The sequence below is a fragment of the Ctenopharyngodon idella genome, chromosome 10, assembly GCF_019924925.1.
Source record: "Ctenopharyngodon idella isolate HZGC_01 chromosome 10, HZGC01, whole genome shotgun sequence".
NCBI classification, from domain to species: domain Eukaryota; kingdom Metazoa; phylum Chordata; class Actinopteri; order Cypriniformes; family Xenocyprididae; genus Ctenopharyngodon; species Ctenopharyngodon idella.
In genome coordinates this window covers 22,468,414-22,490,638 of record NC_067229.1, presented here as the reverse complement: position 1 = coordinate 22,490,638, position 22,225 = coordinate 22,468,414, and the positions used below count along the sequence as shown (strand labels likewise).

General features: G+C 36.5%; 1 protein-coding gene across 1 annotated transcript in view; it reads left to right on the top strand.

Moving 5' to 3' along the window:
- The window catches only part of lcor (ligand dependent nuclear receptor corepressor), a 55,844-nt gene extending 34,251 nt beyond the window's left edge, over nucleotides 1–21,593 (top strand). The window contains exons 5-7 of the mRNA XM_051909355.1: nucleotides 4,609–4,947; nucleotides 5,990–6,086; nucleotides 8,771–21,593. Of these exons, the coding sequence (XP_051765315.1) occupies nucleotides 4,609–4,947; nucleotides 5,990–6,086; nucleotides 8,771–9,827 (1,493 nt within the window). The 3' untranslated portion in view covers nucleotides 9,828–21,593. The remainder of the gene's footprint in view (nucleotides 1–4,608; nucleotides 4,948–5,989; nucleotides 6,087–8,770) is intronic.
- The last annotated feature ends 632 nt before the right edge of the window (nucleotides 21,594–22,225 follow it).

Genomic DNA, 22,225 nt, shown 5'->3' with positions numbered 1-22,225 from the left:
TTATATGAAAGAAACCTTGGTTCCTATACCAAGGCCCCGTTCTGGGAGCTCTTTGTCATCGCAAGATGCTAACAACGGATGCTTCCCTCACAGGGTGGGGAGTGGTCCTGGAAGGTCGATCGACTCAAGGTCTGTGGTGGGGACATCATCTTTCCTGGCACATCAACTGCCTGGAAATGATGGCTGTCTTCCTTGCACTCAAGAGTTTCCTCCCAGACCTCAGGGGCCACCATGAGCTTGTCCACTCAGACAACACATCGGTGGTTGCCTACATAAATCATCAGGGGGGTTTGCGCTCGTGGCCACTCTGAAGACTGGTGCACCAAATTCTCCTATGGTCCCAGGGGAAACTGCTCTCACTCAGAGCAGCTTACATCCCTGGGTGCCAAAATCAGGGAGTAGACATCCTGTCGAGACAGGGGCTGAGGCCCGGGGAATGGAGGCTCCACCTTGAAGTGGTGGAGCAGATATGAAGGATCTGGTTCTCCCTCATGCATCCAGCACCTCTCGGACTGGATGCCATGGTTCAGATGTGGCCGAGGCTACGTCTATACGCTTTTCCCCCAATCGCTCTGCTCCCGGGAGTTCTGGAAAGAGTTCACAAGACACGATTCATCTCACTTTTTTCATCATGGGTTGCCTCATGATGGCCGGGCAGAGTGTGGTTCTCGGATCTAGTATCTCCTCGACAGCTCTCCCTGGGAGATTCCGAGGGACCCTCTGTCTCAGGCAGGGGGCTCAATATTTCACCCCCGTCCAGAACTGTGGAAGCTGTGGGCTTGGCCTCTGAGGGGGCCCAGCTCATAGGCTCTGGCCTTTCAACTGAGGTTGTTGAGACCATTATTTGCTCCAGAGCTCCCTCCATGAGTAAATCTGTAAATCTGAACAGTTGTTTGTTTGTTTTGGACCCCCTAACAAAGGTTTCCCAGCATCTAAGCAGAGAATGAGCAAGTGGATAGTCGAGGCTATCTCTCTTGCTTATAAATCAGCTGGATTGCCTTTCCCTTTGGCAGTCTGAGCCCATTCTACTAGGAGTATGGCTGCCTCTAAAGCTCTAGTGTCAGGAGTTTCACTTCAGGATGTTTGTGATACAGCAGGCTGGTCCTCACCGCACACATTCGTGAGGTTTTATGACTTGGACCTGAGCTCCACACCTAGGGCCCAGGTTGTATTGTCTGTCGTTATGGTGGCGTGGGTATAAGCATTCCCACAGCATCATTTTGACACAGTGTGAGTTCCCTTGAAAGGGAACATCTTGGTTACGACTGTAACCATGGTTCCCTGAAGAGGGAACGAGATGCTGCATCGCCTTGCCATATCTCCTGCGTGCTATTCAGCGACTTGCTTCAGTTTTTCAGAAGCTGTCGCTTCACTGTTTTCAGCATGCTTTATAGATAAAACAAAACCGTGTGTCTGCCCTATTCATTCACACAGAGACACAGAACATGCAGGATTCATATTTAAACTGTCTTTTTGCAGTTTAATATTCACAGACACTAGTCTATATCGCGATTAGAATAAAGAACTTAGGAACAAAAAACTTACCATTCACAATCACCGGCTTCATCAAGTTGATTCTCGAAATGAAATTGAAACCAGTCACACTCTTCCTCTGAGGTAAATCCTTTTAAAATTATTCCTCACCACATCTCAAAATGATGAAAAGTACATGAATCTGACTAAGCTTGATGTGTTTTTTCGAGTTGATGTGGGACTCTGTTGCATGGATCGCCTCAAATTTGTGTTTGAATGCTGCGTGCTGTCCGTGGGCTTGGCCGCATTAGTGGATAATGAGGTGACTCAAGAATGACTGACATCTCTCTCTTTTCAAACAGATTACATAAACAGAATATTTGTTTTCAATTTGATTTACATTATTTAAAACCTGACATTTCAACGTTTCTTTAGACATATCTCATGTTTGTGTGATAAGTATTCTCTAAGTTACAGTTCATTTTCTGAGTATCAGAATGGACTTCATTCAGAGAGAGACGACAGATCACGTATCATGTTAGTTTTCTTTATTTTGCAAAAAGCACAACATTTTTTTTTACTGTGAGTGCACACAAATAAAAGTAGACATTCTGTAGTTTCAATTAATGTATTACTTTTATCTGTATGACAAAAAATGAAAATAAGTATTTAAGTCAATTTTGCTGCTATGTGAAGAAAGTCCAGGAAAACTAGCCGGCGTTTTAGCCGACCCCAGAGTGTTAATGAGTGAGTTATTGGTATAATTTCAAACAATTAATTCAAAATACTTATTCATTAACGAACGAAGTAAATGACTGTCTGTGTGAACGGGTCATCAAATCACTTTCTCAAATGATTCATTCAAAATTGCAGATTCATTCAGAAACAAAACCTCACTGTGTGTTGCTAAGAAACATTCTGCTTCGGCTTTGTTTTTGTTGGTGGAACAGACAATATTTTGTCTAAAATGTAAGTAACTTCTTGTTTGGTGAACTGTTGCAGAAAATCAATATCACATTTGCAATCATGCTTTTATTAAGTTTATATAAGTAGCCTACTATTATATTACTATATACAATATATATAGCACACCCTTAATTTCAAACAGGACTGAGCTAAAGTCTTTGCCTAGCCTTAACTAGTCAGTGCTGCATGAGGAGTGAATGAATCGCTGAATGTGTTTCACTCTGCATCGTGTCAGCGACTTATTTTGACTTCCCATATTGTTCAGAACTAAATAAAACTAGGGGGACTGTGTGAAAGGATTACTAATAAAAACAGTTTGTCATGGGGATGCAAGAAGTTTCAGCATTTCTGAAACTAAATAATAAGCTTTACGTATCGATTTGCTACCCTTTCTCGGGCTAATGCTGTCATGCATGCTTTAGTTTGCTGTGCCGAGAACTTGCATATACCATATCAAAATTATTAGTTTGCAAGAATACAAATTAACAAGTTTAGGTACCTACATTCACTGCAAGCATTTAAGCACTTAATTCCTCCTGCAAGTGCAACCACCGATACAAGACAGCGTCATTACGTCAAAGCTTTATTAAACAGCGTAATTCAAAATACTTCTCTTACGTGTCAAAACTCAGCAGTTCAAAGCATAGCACTTTCTGTTAGTAGCATTAATTGTTTTGGACCCAATAGTAAACTATTTGTTCTTTAATGAACAAGAGCATTTTTTTATAAAGAGAGAATTTTCCAGGACAATTGATGTTTTCTCTCATTTTCCTTGTGTTTTCCAGGACTGAAAAATTGTTCATTATTTTTCAGGTTTTCAGGTTTTTCAGATTTTCCAGGATATGTGGGAACCCTTGTTACTATAAAATAAACGTTAACTGAAATAAAGTAAACTTAGTGCGCTAACTTATTTTATTTCAGCTAGTTGCCAAGAAAACATTTCTAATTCATGTACTTTAAATTGATATGCTAAAATATCAAAAACTATGTGTGAAATAAAAATTTATATTAAAAAATATATATAGACATTAAAAAACCTAATAAAAATGTTACTAAACAACAAAATGGCTAACTAAAATTTAACAAAACTTTAACTAAACTTTAACTAAAATTAAAATATAATAAACTGAAAATATAAAAATAAATATAATTAAAACCTATAGCATCTCAGTGATACCAAAATATCACTGGTGTAAAGTGTGAACAGTAAATACCGTTCGAGTGCACTGTAAACCCGAATAAGTTGGGCTAACTCAAAAAATTTGAGGTGATCAGTTACATCAATTTTTTTGAGTTATGATGTTCCCAATTTTAAGTAAGCAGAACTATCAAGTTTTGAGTTTGTAGTACTCATGCATGATAATTGCTCCTAACTTGAAGTACTAAGTTATCTAACTCATACACTTTGATAGCAATTAACATAAAATATTTAACTTTTTTATTTTGAGGTCTTCCAAATCAAATGAGTTATTTACTTCACTGTAAAAGAAAATTCAGAAAATGCCAACTTGTTAATTTGCTAACATGTTAACAATATCAAGGTATAACACTTACAGAATGAGTATAGCAACTTAAAACATGTAACTTACCTGCTCTCAAACCAAGCCGCATGCGCCACTTGTCACCATGATAGTAACTCTCCAAAAACCCACATTAACAGAAACTCTTCTAAATTAGCATAACAAAACATTAATCACTACTAAATCTCCCTTATCCATTCATTTTGCACAAAAAACATTATATAACACTTAATTTTAGCATTTACTCTCCCTTTTGAGCGCCATGGGCAAAGCATGCTGGGAAATAAAAATACCAGCCTAGTTTAAACTTAAGTTAGTCTAAATTAAAAGAAATGAGTTCATACAACTCAAAACAATAAAACAGTTCAGTTTACTTGAAATATGTCAGTGCTGTGAACTCGAAAGAAAAAGAAAGTTCTAAATACTCATAACAGTTAATTTAACTGAACTAATTTGTTAAATTTAAGTTTGTCCTACTCAAACCAATTAAGTATTTTGAGCATTAGGGTTTACAGTGTGACCGAAATATTTGGAGGATAGACTTTTATATTTTATAGCTAAAATGAATTTCTCTATATCTTAAAGTAATATATATACGCTAAATGCATTCATTGGTTCATTGCATCCCTTCTAATATTTCTCTCACCAGACCTCCCAAGATTCACAGACCCCCACATTCCTCTAGTGGCTCGTGAGATCATGCAGCGAATGATCCGACAGTTTGCTGCCGAATATACCTCAAAAACCAGCTCAACTCAGGACGTACCCCAACCCCAGTCCCAGCCCAACGGCACCAAGGACCAAAGCCTGCCGAAAGCGCCCTCGCTGGACCCGGACGCCTCCACACCTGCTCCCGTCTGTGGCGGCACCGGTACCGGCACCGCTGCCTCCGCACAGAATCCCGTCCTCAGCAAGCTTCTCATGGCAGACCAGGACTCCCCACTGGACCTTACCGTCAAGAAACCAGAGACAGAACCCAGTGAACAAGGTGAGACCAGTTTCGTTCATATTTATTATTATATTATTATTACTGCTGTATCGCAATGTGCTGCAAAAAATATATATTTTCCCATATTTGTATATTTTTAAAAATGTTGAAACATCCTTAAAGGGTTAGTTCACCCAAAAATGAAAATTATATAATTTACCCATAATTTACTCACCCTCAGCTTTATAATGGGAGAGAATATTAACCAATATTTTGAAGCCCAAAAAAGCACATCCAACCATCATAAAAGTAATCTTCAGGCTCCAGGGGGTTAATAAAATCCTTCTGAAGCAAAGCGATGCGTTTTTGTAAGAAAAATATCCATATTTATAAACTAGAATCACTGACTTCCTTATACGAGCCGATTCCAGCGGAAGAGTGAACTTTGACCTGACGCATGATGTATTGACGAACGCGGAAGCGCAGAGGATAGATAATTTTAAAGAGAAATGTCAGAGGAGCTTAAGTTTGTTGCCCAGCCCTATTTGTTTGAACTGCGAGAGGTGTCTACTCTCACCTAAGCTTACGAGAGAAAGAGAGTACCTAAGCATCCTACGTCATACTCCGGAACTCAACTCTTTCATGAACAAGCGGACAGACGTTACCGTTATAAATATAAGTTTATAATATAAGTTATAAATATGGATATTTTTCTTACAAAAATGCTTTAAAATCATAACAGTATTCACTTTACTGGTCAATTTTATATTGCAAACAAAATAATATCAAATATATTGACTCAGCTTGCAAAGTTTTAAGACAGAATGTTGTTTTGGTTGAGAATTAGCTCACTGCATAATGGTGTTTTTACATCTTGTGTGAATATTACAGTGTTTCTGACAACTGTGGTGATTAAAGAAATTATTTCAAGTAGAACCAGAACCTCATAAAAAGCATGTAAAGATCTTTCAAGACTATCTGAAATAAAATATCAAAACGTTGGATCTATATATGGTTAAAGCAAGATTAAATGGTTTGATTCAGTTTGGTCAGCTGATTTTGTTTTAGTTTGATCTTAGAATATGATGACTTTTATTTGCAGATGGAGTCCTTGACCTCTCAACTAAGAAGAACCATAGTCATGGTAGTGTCTCAATGAAAAGCTCTCATGGTTTCTCAATCATGCCCACAGTTAAGGGGTAAGAAGTATTTTTTTTTCATTGTTAAAAAAAAATACAGCTTTCCGTTTAGAGGTCTCATTCTGCATTAAACACAATGGCATGTTTACAAAGTCCTTTGTGGCATTGTAACCATTACAGGCATGTCTGTTGTACACATGACTGTAACAGTGAATCAGAGGCCTTAAAATTAGTTTTTAGTCTGAATACTAGATGCTTATTTTATGTTTCGCTTTTGTTCAAGGTAGTTTAAAAAATGTGCACTGCAGAATCATCACCTGACACAAAAATATGCTTCAGTAAGTGAAAAGCATCATCTGTAATTTTAAATTTACTATTTAGTATTTAAAGCCAAACCATGTAATGCAAAGATTGTAGAAAGACTGTTGCTGCGCCAGTGTTTAACACAATAAACATTTATACTCTAGGTACAGGTGTCCTTAAAATTGTACTGTTTTTAGGTTAAGAAATTGTTACTTGAATATGCAAAAAAACACCTATCAAGTGCCTCTGTGTAGTGAAATTTGTATAAACCTGATACAGAATGATGTGTTTCTGCAGTTTCTACTGTAAAGGACTTTATTTGTACAGTGTGCAAGAATTTAATTTCTTAATTTAGCTGATACTTGAAAGAACAGAGCACTAGAGTAATCTGAGTGAAGTATCATCGGAGCACAATGGTGATAGTTTATGGATAATTTGTTGTGGGACCTTCAATTTCCTGCTTAGACAATCAGCATTCTATTTCCTTTTCTGTACTAATACACTTTTGTAAACTAAGGTACAGAGACTGTGATGTGGTACATTTCCTCAGGAAAGGTACATTTACTTTTAATTTCTTTTTTATTTACTATTATTTTTGTTTTCTAAAAGATACAGAATGGTACTCTACTGTGAATGATTGTCTATGAAACTTTACACAAATAGGGTGCAAAATAAGATACAAAACAAAACATTTTTAACAAATGGTAGGTGATTAACTTTGGATCAAACTATATATTACATGAGCTGTTTTATTTTCATTTCATTTTATATGTGGTTTGCAATATTTGCAACCCCATTAAAATCCTGATTTGTTTGATTTTTTTTTTTTTTTTTTTTTTTTTAGTAATAACACTTAACATAGATGGAAAAAAAGGTAGTGCTGTCAAGTGATTAATCGCGATTGATCGCATCCAAAATAAACGTTTGTGCTTACATAATATATGTGGGTGTACTGTGTATATTTGTTATGTGTATATAAATACACACACAGTGCCCTATTTTAACGATCTAAGTGCATGGTCTGAAGCGCATGGCGCAGGGCATGTCCAAATCCACTTTTGCTAGTTTAACGATGGAAAAAATGGTCCAAAAGGGGTTGTACCTAGCCTCTTAATGAGTCATGGGTGTGATTTGGGCGTAATGTGCAATAAACCTGTCAGAGTGTCATCTCCCATTCCCTTTAAAAGCCATGTGCACTTGCACCATGGCGGATTGCTATTTACATGGCGGAATATAGACACCCTCAACCTGACGAGTTTAAATACATGTGTGTATTGCCACAATTGGTCAAATAATTAGCCAATTTCATTCGTCATTACTGCTAATAGGTAATTCTGATACATGCAATGACTATCCATTATGACATGTAGGCATTTTTATCTTTATGTACACAGTAATAATCTTTTACATTGTAATCCTTTTATTTTTAATATTTGGCATTTTTGTGTGCTGCTGCGCATCCCTGTGTGTGTAACAAGCAGAATGTACGTGCATTGTGCACCCGCCTATAGGCGCATATTACTAACGCACCCTTTAAATAACAAAAAAAATACTGCGTCATTGACTTTAGACCAGGTTTTTGTTGGTCAATGGCGCCATCGTTTTCAGTTGCCTCAAAATAGCAACACGCCAACAATGCACCTGAACACACCTCGTTTTCAGACCAGGACACCCATGGGCGATCAGATGGGCATGAGTGCATTTGCTATTTAAACAACATGGGCGCTGGATGTGAAAATGATAACTGTGTCAAGCTGAAGCTAGCAAAAAACACTTGCGCTGTGCCTGGCGTTGCATTGCACCGGGTGTATGATAGGGCCCATACATGTATAAATTTAAGAAATATTTACATGTATACATATATACATGCATGTGTGTGTATTTATATATACATAATAAATATACACAGTACACCCACATACATTGTGTAAACACAAACTTTTATTTTGGATGCGATTAATAGTGATTAATCATTTGACAGCACTAAAAAAATGTAATTTTTTCCAACATCTTTGGTAACTGGGCTGAACGATTGAGCTTGACAAATGCAGTCAACATTGCAATTTGTGTAAAAAATCGAGATGCTGTTACAGGGGGAGGGGGGGCATCATGTGTTACTACAGGAATTATGTGGTAACAAGGTTGAGTGCAAAATGTTGGAAACAAATAAATTAAAATAAATAGTTTTTACTATAATTGTTTCAGTTCATCAGATTATGTGTAAATGATAGCATTTGACTAATTGTTGGAAATCTAAAACAAAGTTGTATTTGTTACTCTTTACAAAAAATATTGGAACACCAAAGTGTCCTTTATTCATGGAAAGTGCCGTATTCACTTTCAGGAGACAAAAGTATTGCCCCTTTCCATTAAGGACAATACTTCATTCCAGTAACATACCACATTCTCACATATGAACATTTTATCTTTCCATTAATTAGGCGTTCCCAGAGAGCTGATCACAACTATCGAGATGTGGACGATGAGGATGGCTTGCCACCGAGAAGCTTGCATGATGGGATAAGGGAGAATTGTATTGGTTCTGGAACCCTCAAGCCACCGTTGGCCCGCTCGCTCCTCATAAAAGAGGAACTCCTGAACCAGAAACATCGCCTTCTTAGCCAACCCACACCTCTTTCTTTGGCTAGCCTAGAGTCTGTGGGTCTCCTCAACAGCCAAGCCCAGTCCCTTCTTTCACGTGATGGAACATGGGGAAAATCCCATCTAGACGGCCTCCTGAAGCTCAAACAAATTGGTGGCAATCTTAGTGACCTAAATGACCTGCCTCTTTTCCAGGAGAACCAAGGCCTGTTCACCAAGGGTACAAAGTCCCATGACACTGGTTCCATCACAGTAAAGAAAGAACCAGGACATTCCCCTCCAGTGGACTTGAAGATTCCACAAGTCAGAGGCATGGACCTGTCTTGGGACTCCCATGGAAACGCCTCGGATCTCTATAGTTACAGCTCTATAGCTATGGGCAACGTGCACTCTGAGAATGCGCTCAGTAGGAAGCTGAGGGCCATTTTGCCAAAGCAGAGTCGCAGGGCCGCTCTCGGAGGCCTTCTCGATGGAGGAGCAGTGGGCGAGTACTGGGGGGCAGACCTCGAACAGCCAACATTGGGACCCCAGTACCCAACATCAGATCCAGAGGCAGACCCAACAGGCTCCAAACAACCCCGAAAGAAAAGGGGACGATATCGCCAGTACAACAGCGAGATTCTAGAAGAAGCCATTGCTGTGGTGATGAGTGGGAAGATGAGCGTTTCAAAGGCGCAAAACATATATGGTATTCCCCACAGTACCTTGGAGTACAAGGTAAAAGAGAGGATGGGCACACTGAAGAACCCACCAAAGAAAAAGCTTAAACTGATGATGAGGGCAGAAGGGCAAGACTCTGGGATCGCTGCCGAAACCGAATCCACGTCAACGCCCGCCACCACACCCATCGCAACGCAAGTGGATGTCTTGCAGGGGACAGGAGACAAAGTCGAGTAGATTACACAGAACACCTCATAAAATGGAAAAAAGTTTTAGATTCTGACAAACAAAAAAATGAAGATTTGGAGTTGAGGATGGGGCTTTAATTGTGCCAATTTACTTGCAGTATCTGGGTGAGCACAACTGCAGGGATTGATGGGAGGATATAAGCCTGATAACTGGGGATAAGAAAAAAATTGGCAGTTATCAGTGGTCACATTGACACTGCAAGCATTTGCTGAAATTTTTTACAACAAAGCAACAAATGCGTTATAAAGCCATAAGAGAGTATCGACAGAGAGACATTTTATTAAAAACAAAAAGCAAGCAGATTAACTCTTTGTTCGCCCCCTTCATCTGAACTTTGCGAGCTGCTCCATTAATGTTCATGCGTTTTGGACGGCATGCCATTTTGAGAAATGAGAAGTGGGGTTTGAAGGGTTACATTCAAAGCTGAAAAATGAATTTATCTCCTCTGATTGGTAGGTTTATGAAGTAATTCATGATCTTTAAAACTAATTTATTTCAAATGGAGTTGACAAGGATTCTCACCAGGAATCAATCCTAGGCCCGTTTTTCTATTGACAGGTAAAAACAATTGCTTTCAACTCTTTGTAGTTTCCTCCTTTTATATTCTGCACCATTGAAACAGACTAAGAATTAGACACGTCCATTTTAAAAAATGAAGTTTAAGATTAGTCATTCAGGGATGCATGTTTGTGATGTTGAAAAGATTTTTTTTTTACTTTACTGTAACTAAACTTTTCTTTAACTCTAGCGCTTTCTTTTGCACTACACTTTCAGTCTGGCGCTCGCCAGAGCCTAAATCTGGCAATTAGACCTGATTACCTCGACACTGCTTGCATTACGCACTTACTGTTCTACATAATAATACTACATAATACTCATTTTACAGTACTCTACTCTTGGTGAGAGCCTCTCTCTTAAAAGGTTTCCAAAACCCATGAAGGGACAATGCCGACTTAAACCACACAGGACAGAAACGTGTTTCCGATTCACATCTTTCTACTAAAATTAATCGAGGGAGGGTGCACGCAGTCAATTTTTGGCTGTTTCTGTCTGCTCCCTCGTCGCTGCTTATAGTCAGTCGCTGACGTGTATATTTATAAAAAGAAAAGAATTTTTCGCAGAGGGTTTTTTTGGGGAGGGTGGAACATAGGTGGGGGGAAAATGTAGGTCGGGTTATGACCATATAACCCTGTTATATTATAAATTTGCGTTCTTTCAGAGAGCCAATTATTGTCTCTGAATAGATTCTTTTCCTCATGTAAAACTCAGGGCAACTGAGACAAATATAGCGATCATGTTTTTAGAGAAACAATGCATCTTACCTACTTGAACTGGAACCTGTGACACACTCTCAGTAAATGAGTTGGGTCAGGGGCAGGGCTTTATATCGGGCGTAGGTTGTGTCGAGCTGAGCCATGGATTGCAGATATCGGTGGGATGTTATCATTTGAAACACCTGGCCAGATGGAAATTTTCTGAGATCTCTCTGAAAATAGCACTTTGTTTAAAAATAAAATCGAATATGTTTGGGTGTGTTTTAAAGTAGCTTTTGCAGTAGCAGATAGCATAAAGGAGACTTGCAAGATCAAAGGGGGAGCTTTTCAACGACCCCCGCCGTCCTGCAGCTTAGACCCAAACATGCTCATTTTGTTTTGAAAAAATTACCTCTTCAATATACAGTGGTCGACAGCTTGAATTCTCAGATTTGTCTAGTGTTGCCTCACTGTTTATTGTCACATTGCCCCTTTTCAAATCTAAACTGTATCATCTGATGTATATAAAACCGAAAAAGCGCATAGATCTGTGAAGATTTCAAAGAGAAGGCTTTTGGAATGGCATGCTCCACTTTGATGTTGTTTGAAGGGCATTCTGGTATATCACTGCCTGGTGCTCACCCAGTCTGTGACAAAAATTATACTTCAGACTTCAGGGTTTCTGATGATGAAACTGACTCTTTGAAATGTACCTTTTATTTATTTTATTATTTAATTTGAATCATTTAAGTAAATGGCATGCACCAGTTCAGTGGAGGCTGATTAATTATTTGTAATCTGACACTTTGGCTGGCCAGGTTTTCATCAAGGTGGACAAAACCAGGAACACTGTCCTGGGCTCACCCTTACAATTTTGTACCGGGCCCAGTGAATTCAAGTAATTTCCCACCTTATATTAGGCTTGAATATATTGGACAATTTCCTACAACACTATAGTTGTAAGTATGGTGGTCATTTTATTTCAATTATCTTATCAAAAATTATTTTAGTTTTGTTAGCTTTGTTTAATGAATTTGCATTGCCATTATAGCCATGTGTGGAGACACTACTGAAATTAGTAGGAATCTTGATAATTTTTATCAATACTACATACAATAGTAAACTATTGACGTCTTTATATATATATAGTTCAGTTTATAAATTATGATCTGTACTTCTACAATTATGAAGCAAGTCTAAGGGAAGTTAACTAAGTTAGAATTCATACTTATAGCTTTACAGTGTAAATCCCTTTAGGTCATGTGGCATCAAATGCACCAACACTTTACCAATGCTGAGCGTTTAAAGTGTCTAATTAGAATTTAGTTTGGTCCTTAATCAATTAGGTTATTTATTAATCAATGTGATGTAAAATAATACTCATTTTTGCTTGACCCTTGCCATTTAAACATTTTCTTAACAAGAAAATATCTAAAAATCTGTAAATCAAGACATGTTTTCTTGGTTCAGGAGAATATTTAAAACCCTTGAATTAAATTTTTCTTACCCTACTGGCAAATTTATTTTTCTTGTTTTAAGTATACATTTTGATGGATTCTCCAATAAAATCGCTTCAAAGTTTTACTGGAAAACAAAATAAAATATTACTTTGCAGTGCAACTAGTAAATTATAATTAGTAGACCAGTAGCTACAACTAGATTGTTAGTACTACTAGTACGAACAGATTCTATTATAATTGAATATTTGCCCTTATAATTGGCACTTATGAATTATTGCACTGATGGCCATGAATGGAAGTTGTTTTGCAGCACTTAAATATTTGGCTCCTTTGAAGGGAAACCTCCCTATTGTTAATCTAGAAAGTTTTGAACTTTCACATTGCTACTGTACATTCTGCAACATAATTTATCATCAGCTGTCTGATTCACAATGGTGCATGCCATTTCAACATATTTATTTAATTTGACTTCAATGATTAATGTATTACAGGGTTAACTGCTCCCCCTGTCCAAAAACATCCTCCTCTTAAAGAAATTAAACCGTCTTTACAGAAATGAATGTAGAACCATTTCGGAATAATTTCTGAAACTAGTTGTTTAGAAAATATGGCACTTTCACATTTCATACTTTGAACAGACTGTTTTAGTTTTTCTCTTGCTGCTCGTTTCAATATTTTTTTTATTATTTTTGTTTGTTTTGTTTGCGTTTCTCTGAAACGTACACCTGTAGCCTTCAGTACTTTCGTATCTCAGGATAGATTCAGCAGAAGGGTTCGCAATATTTGTCAGTCGGATAACGATGCAGACATAACTACCTGTACAAGAAGTGCATAGACATGTTATATTAACTACAATCTTTGCACAATATACCTCATCCTTGGGAATAAATGCACCTTTCTGTGCCACATCCTTAAATACCATTCAGGGGCACATGGAAAAGGAGCAGTTGAAACTCTGGGAAATTAATTTTATTTTCCTGTTGCACCCTCTTTTTTGTCTTCTATTAGAGGGACGGCAAGCGAGGCATTTCATGTCTGACTGACCAATATTTACACCCTTTTCATTCAGGTACAGAAAAACGAATTTTTTGAATACAATCAAAAATTTCGCTTAACATTTCACATCTTGCCAATAACGGGTCCCATCCTTTAAGTTAACTAATGTTGATCGCCAAGGCAAACATCAATGGATAATGTAAGACACAATCCCTTTTTCCTGTACTCTGAATAGCGGTTTAACCATCAGGTTTAATCGGCATGGGTGTTTTTGTGAAAAACACAAATGGAGGTTCGAAGGGGAGAATATGGGACAGGTGGAAATGTTAACCTTCTGTTGTTTTTGTGCTCTTTGTAAACTTGTTTTTAAACTGCATTCCAAAAATTTCAAGAGATACCTTTATATGGAAGAAAAATCTATACATATACAAATGAATATATTATATTTATTTTACTGTTAATCTTTTTATTTGTCTTTTTTTCTGCTACACAAAGAAATGGAAATCGACGCTGACAGCTACAACCTCAGTTTCTGTACCATATGAAGTGCCATTTGTTTTGTCTCAAGTGGCTCATAATGATTTATTTTCTGAAAAGATGCTCAGATAGCCTTTTTTTTTTTCTTTGACAAGTTTTTAACCTCCACTGCATATCCACATAACAGCATTACCTCAGGTGAGATCTCTACAGAGCAGCTGATTCTACATTTAGTTGTAGAAATCAGGACCTGTACTTGACTTTTACACGTTTCCAAAAACGCAACTATTACTTTTCAAGGAAGCAGTTTATAAATAACGCTAGTCGCATTTTTGTTTTCCTCCGGTGTATTTTAAAATTGAATGCTTTGCTTAACTGAACCATGGGTCTTTTGAACCATGGGAACTTTATTGATGTTAGCACACATTCAAATCAATAGGGCACACATTTGTACTCCACAAGTAATACACACTCCAGACTCTCACATGCACACAAAACACCATCAGGTCTACATCACATGGGTGGTTATACAGTTTTAAGCTATTGGTTTGATAACTCTTCAAGTTAAACTAGTCGGTTGTGACATTAGAAAGAATCTGAAAAGGCAAATATGGACACATAGGCACTCCAAATTTGATGTCTTATTATGTCTGATTAAATGTGTCTTTACAACTGCAATTTAAATACATATTAGACATTTTTTGTTGTTGTTGTTGTTTTGTGTTTTTTTTCTTATATGCATTTTATAATTTTTGTTCAAACCATTAGTTAAGCCCAGAATTGTTGTCATGTTGCGATTCCTTCAAGTTTAACTTTTGTTTTCTATTGATTTTGGCAAAATTAAAATGAATAGGCACACCTTTATTCAACATAACACATCTTTTTTTGAAATTGAAAGAAACAAATTGTTGGCAAAAATTTTAGTCCAATTTAATTATGAATATCCATTGTACTGTCAATCTATGCACTTGAGAGTTACTTGCACCATGTGATTTATATCAAGTAGTTTTAGGGGCCATTTCGTTCTTCATTGACAATTTATTAGTATTATATTAAGTAAATAATTGAATATTTAATTAGATTTGGATTAGCAATATAGCTTAAAATAGCTGTTGTCATGGTACAGCTTGCAGCACACGCCATGGTAAAAGACATGTTTTGAATGTAACCTCCTAAAGAAACATGTTACAGAGAAAAATGATGAATATGCACAAACAGTTCAGCTCAGAATAGTGAAACTCAGATATTTGCGCTTACCATGATACTGTATACATTATGCATTTCATTGGAATATTCATTTTGGTGTCATCCGGAGTGCCTGTCTTGCAGTGTTCAATCGTCACTGATAACTTGATAATTGCATTCAATCATCATTACACGATTAAATGTTGTTTACTAATTAATATAAATGATAATGAGCCGATAATACCTATTGATAATTGGTAACAACAATCAAAAATCATTAACCAAGGCGACTTACAATCTATATATTCATTTTCTTATACCGAATTGAATCAATGTCGTCTTAATTACTTTAATGCAATTAAAAATAAATGCATGACCTTTTATTTATAGGTGACGTGTGTCATTTCTGGGCCACTAGCGCAATTGCAAAAATAAATAAATGGTTGGTTTTAAACATGTTCAGAACACTCCTTTGGTTCGTCATTAGTCCAAAAAAACGGATAACCCCACCCTCAACTCACTCTATTGGTTAAGCCAATGTTGCTATGCTAGGCTGGTCAAATGCTCATACAAACAGATCAATGTTTTGAAAATGCACCACAGTGCTTTTTAGGGGAATCCACTCTAGTCGACATGAAACAGGGACAGAAGAAATTATTTTAACATAAAAAAAATATACACTTCATCTTTAAAATGAGATGTTCCTGCATAGGTTTAAGTGAAACTGTGAATTATATGGAACAGAGCCATGAAAATTCAACACCAGACCACTACCTCTACTGTCTCCACAATGAAACATTAGTATGGATGACAATGAAGTCGTTGTTCTTAAGACGCTCAATGCTAGCTCAGTGAGAGGTCAAGTAGAGCTGTGAAAACGCAAATGAGAGCAAAAATGGGCTTGATCAAATAGTCAGCGTTCTTCTAGACGAGAACTTGAGAGAATTTGGCTGTGAAAGGGCTGCCCTTGTGTTGCCATGACAATCTTGCAAGATCATTCACAAGTAAAGGTGTGCCTATTCTAATTCCTATTTTCCTTTAGGCAGAATCCACATTCTTTTCTATTCTTTTATTTTATTTAAAATCTGGATTGTGCATTCTCAGTATTTTATGTGATTTTTACCATAGTGTCTACATTAAAATATAGGCCAGATTTTTCTTTCTTTTGTAATTTTTCTATATAATTTGGCAGGACACAAATGAAGAGAATATTAGATTGAAACGTGTTGGGAGTTATGATATTTCCAAAAAAGAGTCTTTCTTTGTGTAATTTGTGTTGATCTTGTTGGCATTGCATGGAATTTCATGCCTGAATCTGCTCTTGACCATTAATTTCATCCATGACTGTTTCAACCCTGCAGTCCATTGAGTTCTGCGGGATTAGGATTATTAGTTTTGCTACCTCAACTTGCAGATGATTTTGACATAGGAGTCCTTTGGTAGTAAAGCAAAAATGACTTGTATCTTGAGGGACAGACTGTCCCTAAAGGCTTTTTTTCGATCAGGTTGTGGAAAACGTGTTGGCAGTTTGATCGGCTTACCTGCCGTACTGTATGTAGCATTTCAGATGCACGGATAACACTGGCTCGTCATTCCAAAAGTCACGGTCCTGTTCTGTCGGAAAGCAGTTATACATTCCGCATGCACATGTGTACCTAATAAACCACATTTTTGATAGAGGTAATGGTTCTTTTTGGACCAAAAGGTCCTACGTTATGCATCTTAACTGCTTCTAAGATCAGTGTTTGGGAAGAATATCAGGTTGACCGATCACCTCTGAAGTTGGGAATGCGTTGTTATGTGTATTTCCTTAAGAATCTAGTATAGTCATTCCATACCATATGAATTTGTGCCCTTGAAATTCAAGCCAAATGCAGTCTATGGGCAGTATCTTTGTTTGCAATCGCATTTGCATTCATGCGTTGATGGCTCGCATCTTATCTGTAGACGGGGTGCTGTGCTGCACTTTTTTGGGGTTTTTCCATGTATGGAGTCGAAGCTTTATGGAGCAAAAATGCCTTTTGCTATCTGTTCAGCTGTGTTCATATTTCCAAGTACTTTTTAAAGTTTCGTAAAAATTTTCAGAGTCTTAATGTTGTAAAGGTTTGGCGTTCAGTGTAGTATGATGATTGGATCCCTTCTCCCGTACCCCCTCAGGTTAATGCAAGAGAGTTGAATGATTAGGCTCAGCTAAAGATTGATACATTTTCTATATTTCTTAATACTATTGATATTGTCATTACTTTAAAACTTTTATCAAAAACGCTTGCCTTTATGTTATATTTCTTTCACCAGTATCGAAAAGTTACCCCCCTTAATACAGACTCCCACTAGTATAGTGGTCCAAAATATGTTTTTGGTTTGATTTTTATTTTGCAATACGAAACTATTTGATTGGGAAGGCAATACTCGTGATTTAAGTCCCCTTGAAAGTGAGTTTGTTGTCGCAGGCCCAAGCAAGCAACTCAACGTCCTTATCAGACCGCCTTTTGCATTTGAAAAGATTCAGCCAAATATCCTTAGTTCAGTGCTTTATAAACAGAGAGGATTGTAAAGTACGAATTACCTGGGGAAACAAAAAAATGGATGCTCTAACTTTCGTTCGGTCCCTCAAGAACCACAAGGCCACAAAGACTATTTTGTTTCTGATGTCTGTACAATGTGTGATGATGTTTCAACTAAAAGAAAAAAACCTTACAACGCAGAATACCTCAGATAATAAATCCATGTAAATCTTGACAGCCTCCACATGTAGATAGAAACCTGTTCACTGCCTCCCCACCTCTCGTCTGTTGGACGTTTCTTCTTCTATCGTTTCACTGCCTGTTATATGTTGTGGAGGTTTCATTACTTTCTATTCATGTCTGTTTTTTTATGTCCCAGGAACAAATTATCCGTTACTTCATTTATCTGTGTGCTTGAGAACGTTAGGTGGCATTCACACTGACAGCACTTTGCAAGTTCCTTGTTTTCCACTGTTGATGATGCAACAAAGTTGAGCTATTCAGCTTTATGCAAATGCGTAGTGATGTGGTGACAACCAATGGGAGTCTAGACTGTGATTTGTCACCTGATTCAGTTGGATACTGTGGTTGAGTAGGATCGTCTTCTAGCAACCAACAGTACAGCGACCGTGTGACCTACAGCGTTTTCATCAATGACAGTGTGAATGCCATTTTAGGAAGGGAAGACATTGCTTCAGTAGTAGATACTCCATTTCAAAGTAACAGTAATAATCAGACATTTTTGGTAAAGTACCATGTTTCTTGCAGATTTTGGTCTAGTTCGTGTAACGTAAATTAGGTTTTGGCTCCAAGTGTGGCCAGCCAAAATCGATCAGACTTTTAAGTGATAAAGTGGGCTTTGTCTTCTTTTAGGGGTATTTTGTTAAGCATAAGCCATAGTTTACGCATTTGTCGAACGTAATTTCATCATTCATTTTCGTTATCAGCTAAACTGAATGTAGGGGGAAAAATAATAAAAAACTGAATCTCTTAACTAACTTTTTATGTACCTATACATACTTTAGGACAAGCTATAGATTATTATATTAATGTGTTCTTAAATATATATATATATATATATATATATATATACACTCAACAGTCACAGTGCATTGTATATAATGTTCTGTATAGTTATATACTTATCTTCTGGAAAGAGATGTATATCTCTTCCTCATTTGATTCAGGGAACAAACATTTCAGTGCAGTATATTTAGACTCCAGTATACGGCATTTGTATAGTTCGTTTTCATTTGCTCAAATGTTTCTTTTTTTCATTCACATACTGGAATGGTAGTTAGTCTTGAAGTGAGCTAAACAAAAAAAAAAGTTACTGTAAAAGTTATTGTAAGGCATCTAACGCTGCAGTCGTGCAGACAGTTGTTTTTCCACAATACTGTACAAACAGAATATATATTAAGAGGAAACGCAAACTTTTTAAGGTGGATGTGTATATAATCTCGTACCCATTTCGCGATTAAAAAATTTTTTTTTTCCATTTTGTTTGAAAAACAAGAGTGATTTTAAAGTATTTATTGCGACATCATTTGGTGATGTAAATTAATTTTCCCCGTGAAAAAAAAAAAAAATGATCACAAGCCAGGTTTTACGATATTGCTTGTTATTTTTGCTTGCTAATTGTACATGGAATTTAAGTTTAGAAGTCGGATGGTTAAAATCATTTGTGAACACTGGATCTCTATCGGACGATGTCCTAAAATCATCCTTATTCGTTACGATGAGGAAATGCGCCCTGGGTGTGCTTTGCTGCAATTGCTTTTTCTTAATGATATGGATGTTTATTACTATTATAATTTCTTGTGCGAAGTGAAACGTCTCCGTGGCTGTGAGCTGGTTCTGTATGAGTGTGTGGAATTGCTTGAGATTTTTATTTTTTGCTTTTTTGCTCATGCATTTTGTGGATAAACCATTTCTTATACACTTAAATCATGCGATTTCTGAAAAGACAAGCCTGAAAAGACAAGAAGTTGTTTTCTTGATCATATGTGAAAAGATAGAAAAAACGTTCCTTAAACCATTTCTCTATTTATCTTAAATCCTATTATTAAGCCACAACTACGAATCCCTCAGGGACAAACGACACTGATTCAATCTATTCAGGTACTTTCTCTAGATTCTGCGGCCTAGCTGTTAAAATATTACAAAAAAAAAAAAAAAAAGTACATATTTTTGAAAAAATTGAGCAAAAGAAGATGGTCGATCATGACGAGAGTCATTTTTAACCCGTTGTCGCTTAATTTATTTTCCTTTGTCCTTTTTAGTTTTTGTATTCTTTGTATCCAGACTTAAGTACAATATACTAAATGAATGTCAAGCTGAAACTTCAGGTGAAGAGCAACACTCAGCCAGACAGTGCTTTTCATTACAATTTCCTCTGCACACACTGTGCCTCAAAAGCCTGAAGACAATAGAACACTATAGCGACAAACACTACATCAGGCCCCTCAATGATAGTGGTTGACCGGTCTCAGCACTCCTATACAGATGTACCTCTACAGCGCCAGGCCTAATCTTTCACATTTGCAGTCAGTAATTGATAGTTTCTGTCTCTGCTTTTAGCATGTAAGTATTTCAGCAAAGAAACTGCCTAAAGAAACTGCCTCTCAATATGTGAATGGTTATATGTTGTGATCTAATTTTCATTTGTGCTATTTTTGAGCTTTTAGGTGCCTACTATTATTGTTAAGAAAAGCTCAGATACTTCACAAAGGATGTATGTATGAACTGGCTGTTTTACTGATTTTAGTCTATAAAGATTATTAGAAAGACGAGCACAGGAATGATGTAAATTAAACCTACGTAATTTTTGCGCAGAGTTAGTGTGAAAAATAAGGGCAGCATTTACTCCCTAGTCTTGGTGTTGAGTTTGTTGTAATTTCCTTCAGATTTGCAGCTCTTGAAACATTCCTGTTGTTCATGTCATCATGGGTTTTAGTTTGTGATGCCTGATAATGGGCAGTGGGTTTGTTGTTTTCCACACATGGGCTTGGATTCAAAAGTTCAGGCTTGATTTAAGGCAAAAAAAATGAAATACTTACATGTTAACTCTTTTAATACGAGACGAAATGGGTTTTTAAAACGTGCAGGTTTGCTGGTGTGGGATAAGGTGCTGCTTTTTCTGAATCTTCTCTGTTTTCGATATACCTCAGACCATCTAGATCGAAACGAATGCTTTTTACGAAATGGCATCTTGCCCTGTAACACACTGGTTCCTCCGAGTCAGTCCAAGACAGGAAGACAGGCGCTCCAAAACTGGAATAGACCTCATTTCAATATATACTGTTTACTCTTTGACAAAAACATTGTATAGTTTAATATTTTCTTGTACTGTAGATTTATTTATGTATATTAATTTGTTCTTTTTTTGTACTGTGTGTTTGACTTTTATTCTAGACTATTATCGATGTCCGTGTTAGAGCACTTACGAGGATCACAATTATTTTTGTTTGATTGCACTATTTGTTTTGGGTTTGTTTGTTTTGTTTTCTGTTTGAATGCAAATTCTTATTTTTAAGCTGGGCTAATGAATAATAAGCTGTCTCCTAATGTATGTGATTTTTAAAAAAAAAAAAAAAAAATTAAAAGGAAAAAAACTGATTAGATTTTCTGTGATCTAATTTAAAAACAAACAAAAAAAGTTTTCTCTTTCTTTTTATTTGCATTGACCGTGAAGCAAAATGCTGATTAGATCCGTCTTTGTGCATGTGTGGAGTTTTACTGGTTATATTTTACCCATTAGGAAAAAAATGCCATTTTTCAACACATTTTAATTGTAACATTGTGCAAGTTAGTATTCACTGGATGCTAGAACCTTCTTATGAAAACCACTATTCTTCTAATAAATTTTTGTTGTGAAAACGATGTGTGGAGATTTTTTTTTTTTGTCAGTTGCATGTTTTTACTGTTGATTTTTGATATAATGTACATTTTTAATCACGTCATTTATAGTTTTATAATTTTCAATAAATCTTTTTCCTTGGATGACCAGCCCAACCCTCAAAATTTTAGTTACTTGTCAAAAAATAAGGGGTTTTCAGTGAATGATTCATGAACAATACATTATTTCAACCCTGTAACAGTAAATGTGTTTAATTTTAATATATTATGTGCCTTGTAATCAATCGCAAATTATATCATTGCATTAATAAATTAAATTGCATGACACTTCTCTTTTTGTACCAAACCTATAGCATTTAAACAATTTCAGGTTTAAGGTCACAGAGTTGAAGATTAGCAACACAACTAATAAGAGCTTTAACTAGAAAATATAAATAAACCACAGCATTTAATTAGTCAATATTTGTATATTATGATCACAGCATTTTTTCATAACAGAGCCTGATGAGGCAAATATAAGCAGAAATGTTACCAGTATACTGCCTTTATCAATATTTCATTATGTTTGCAATTATACTGCCCATATAGGTCAACTCTGTTATGGAAAAAAAATGTTAATTTTAATTTGGTTAATTTTAACTGTTAGTTTTTTC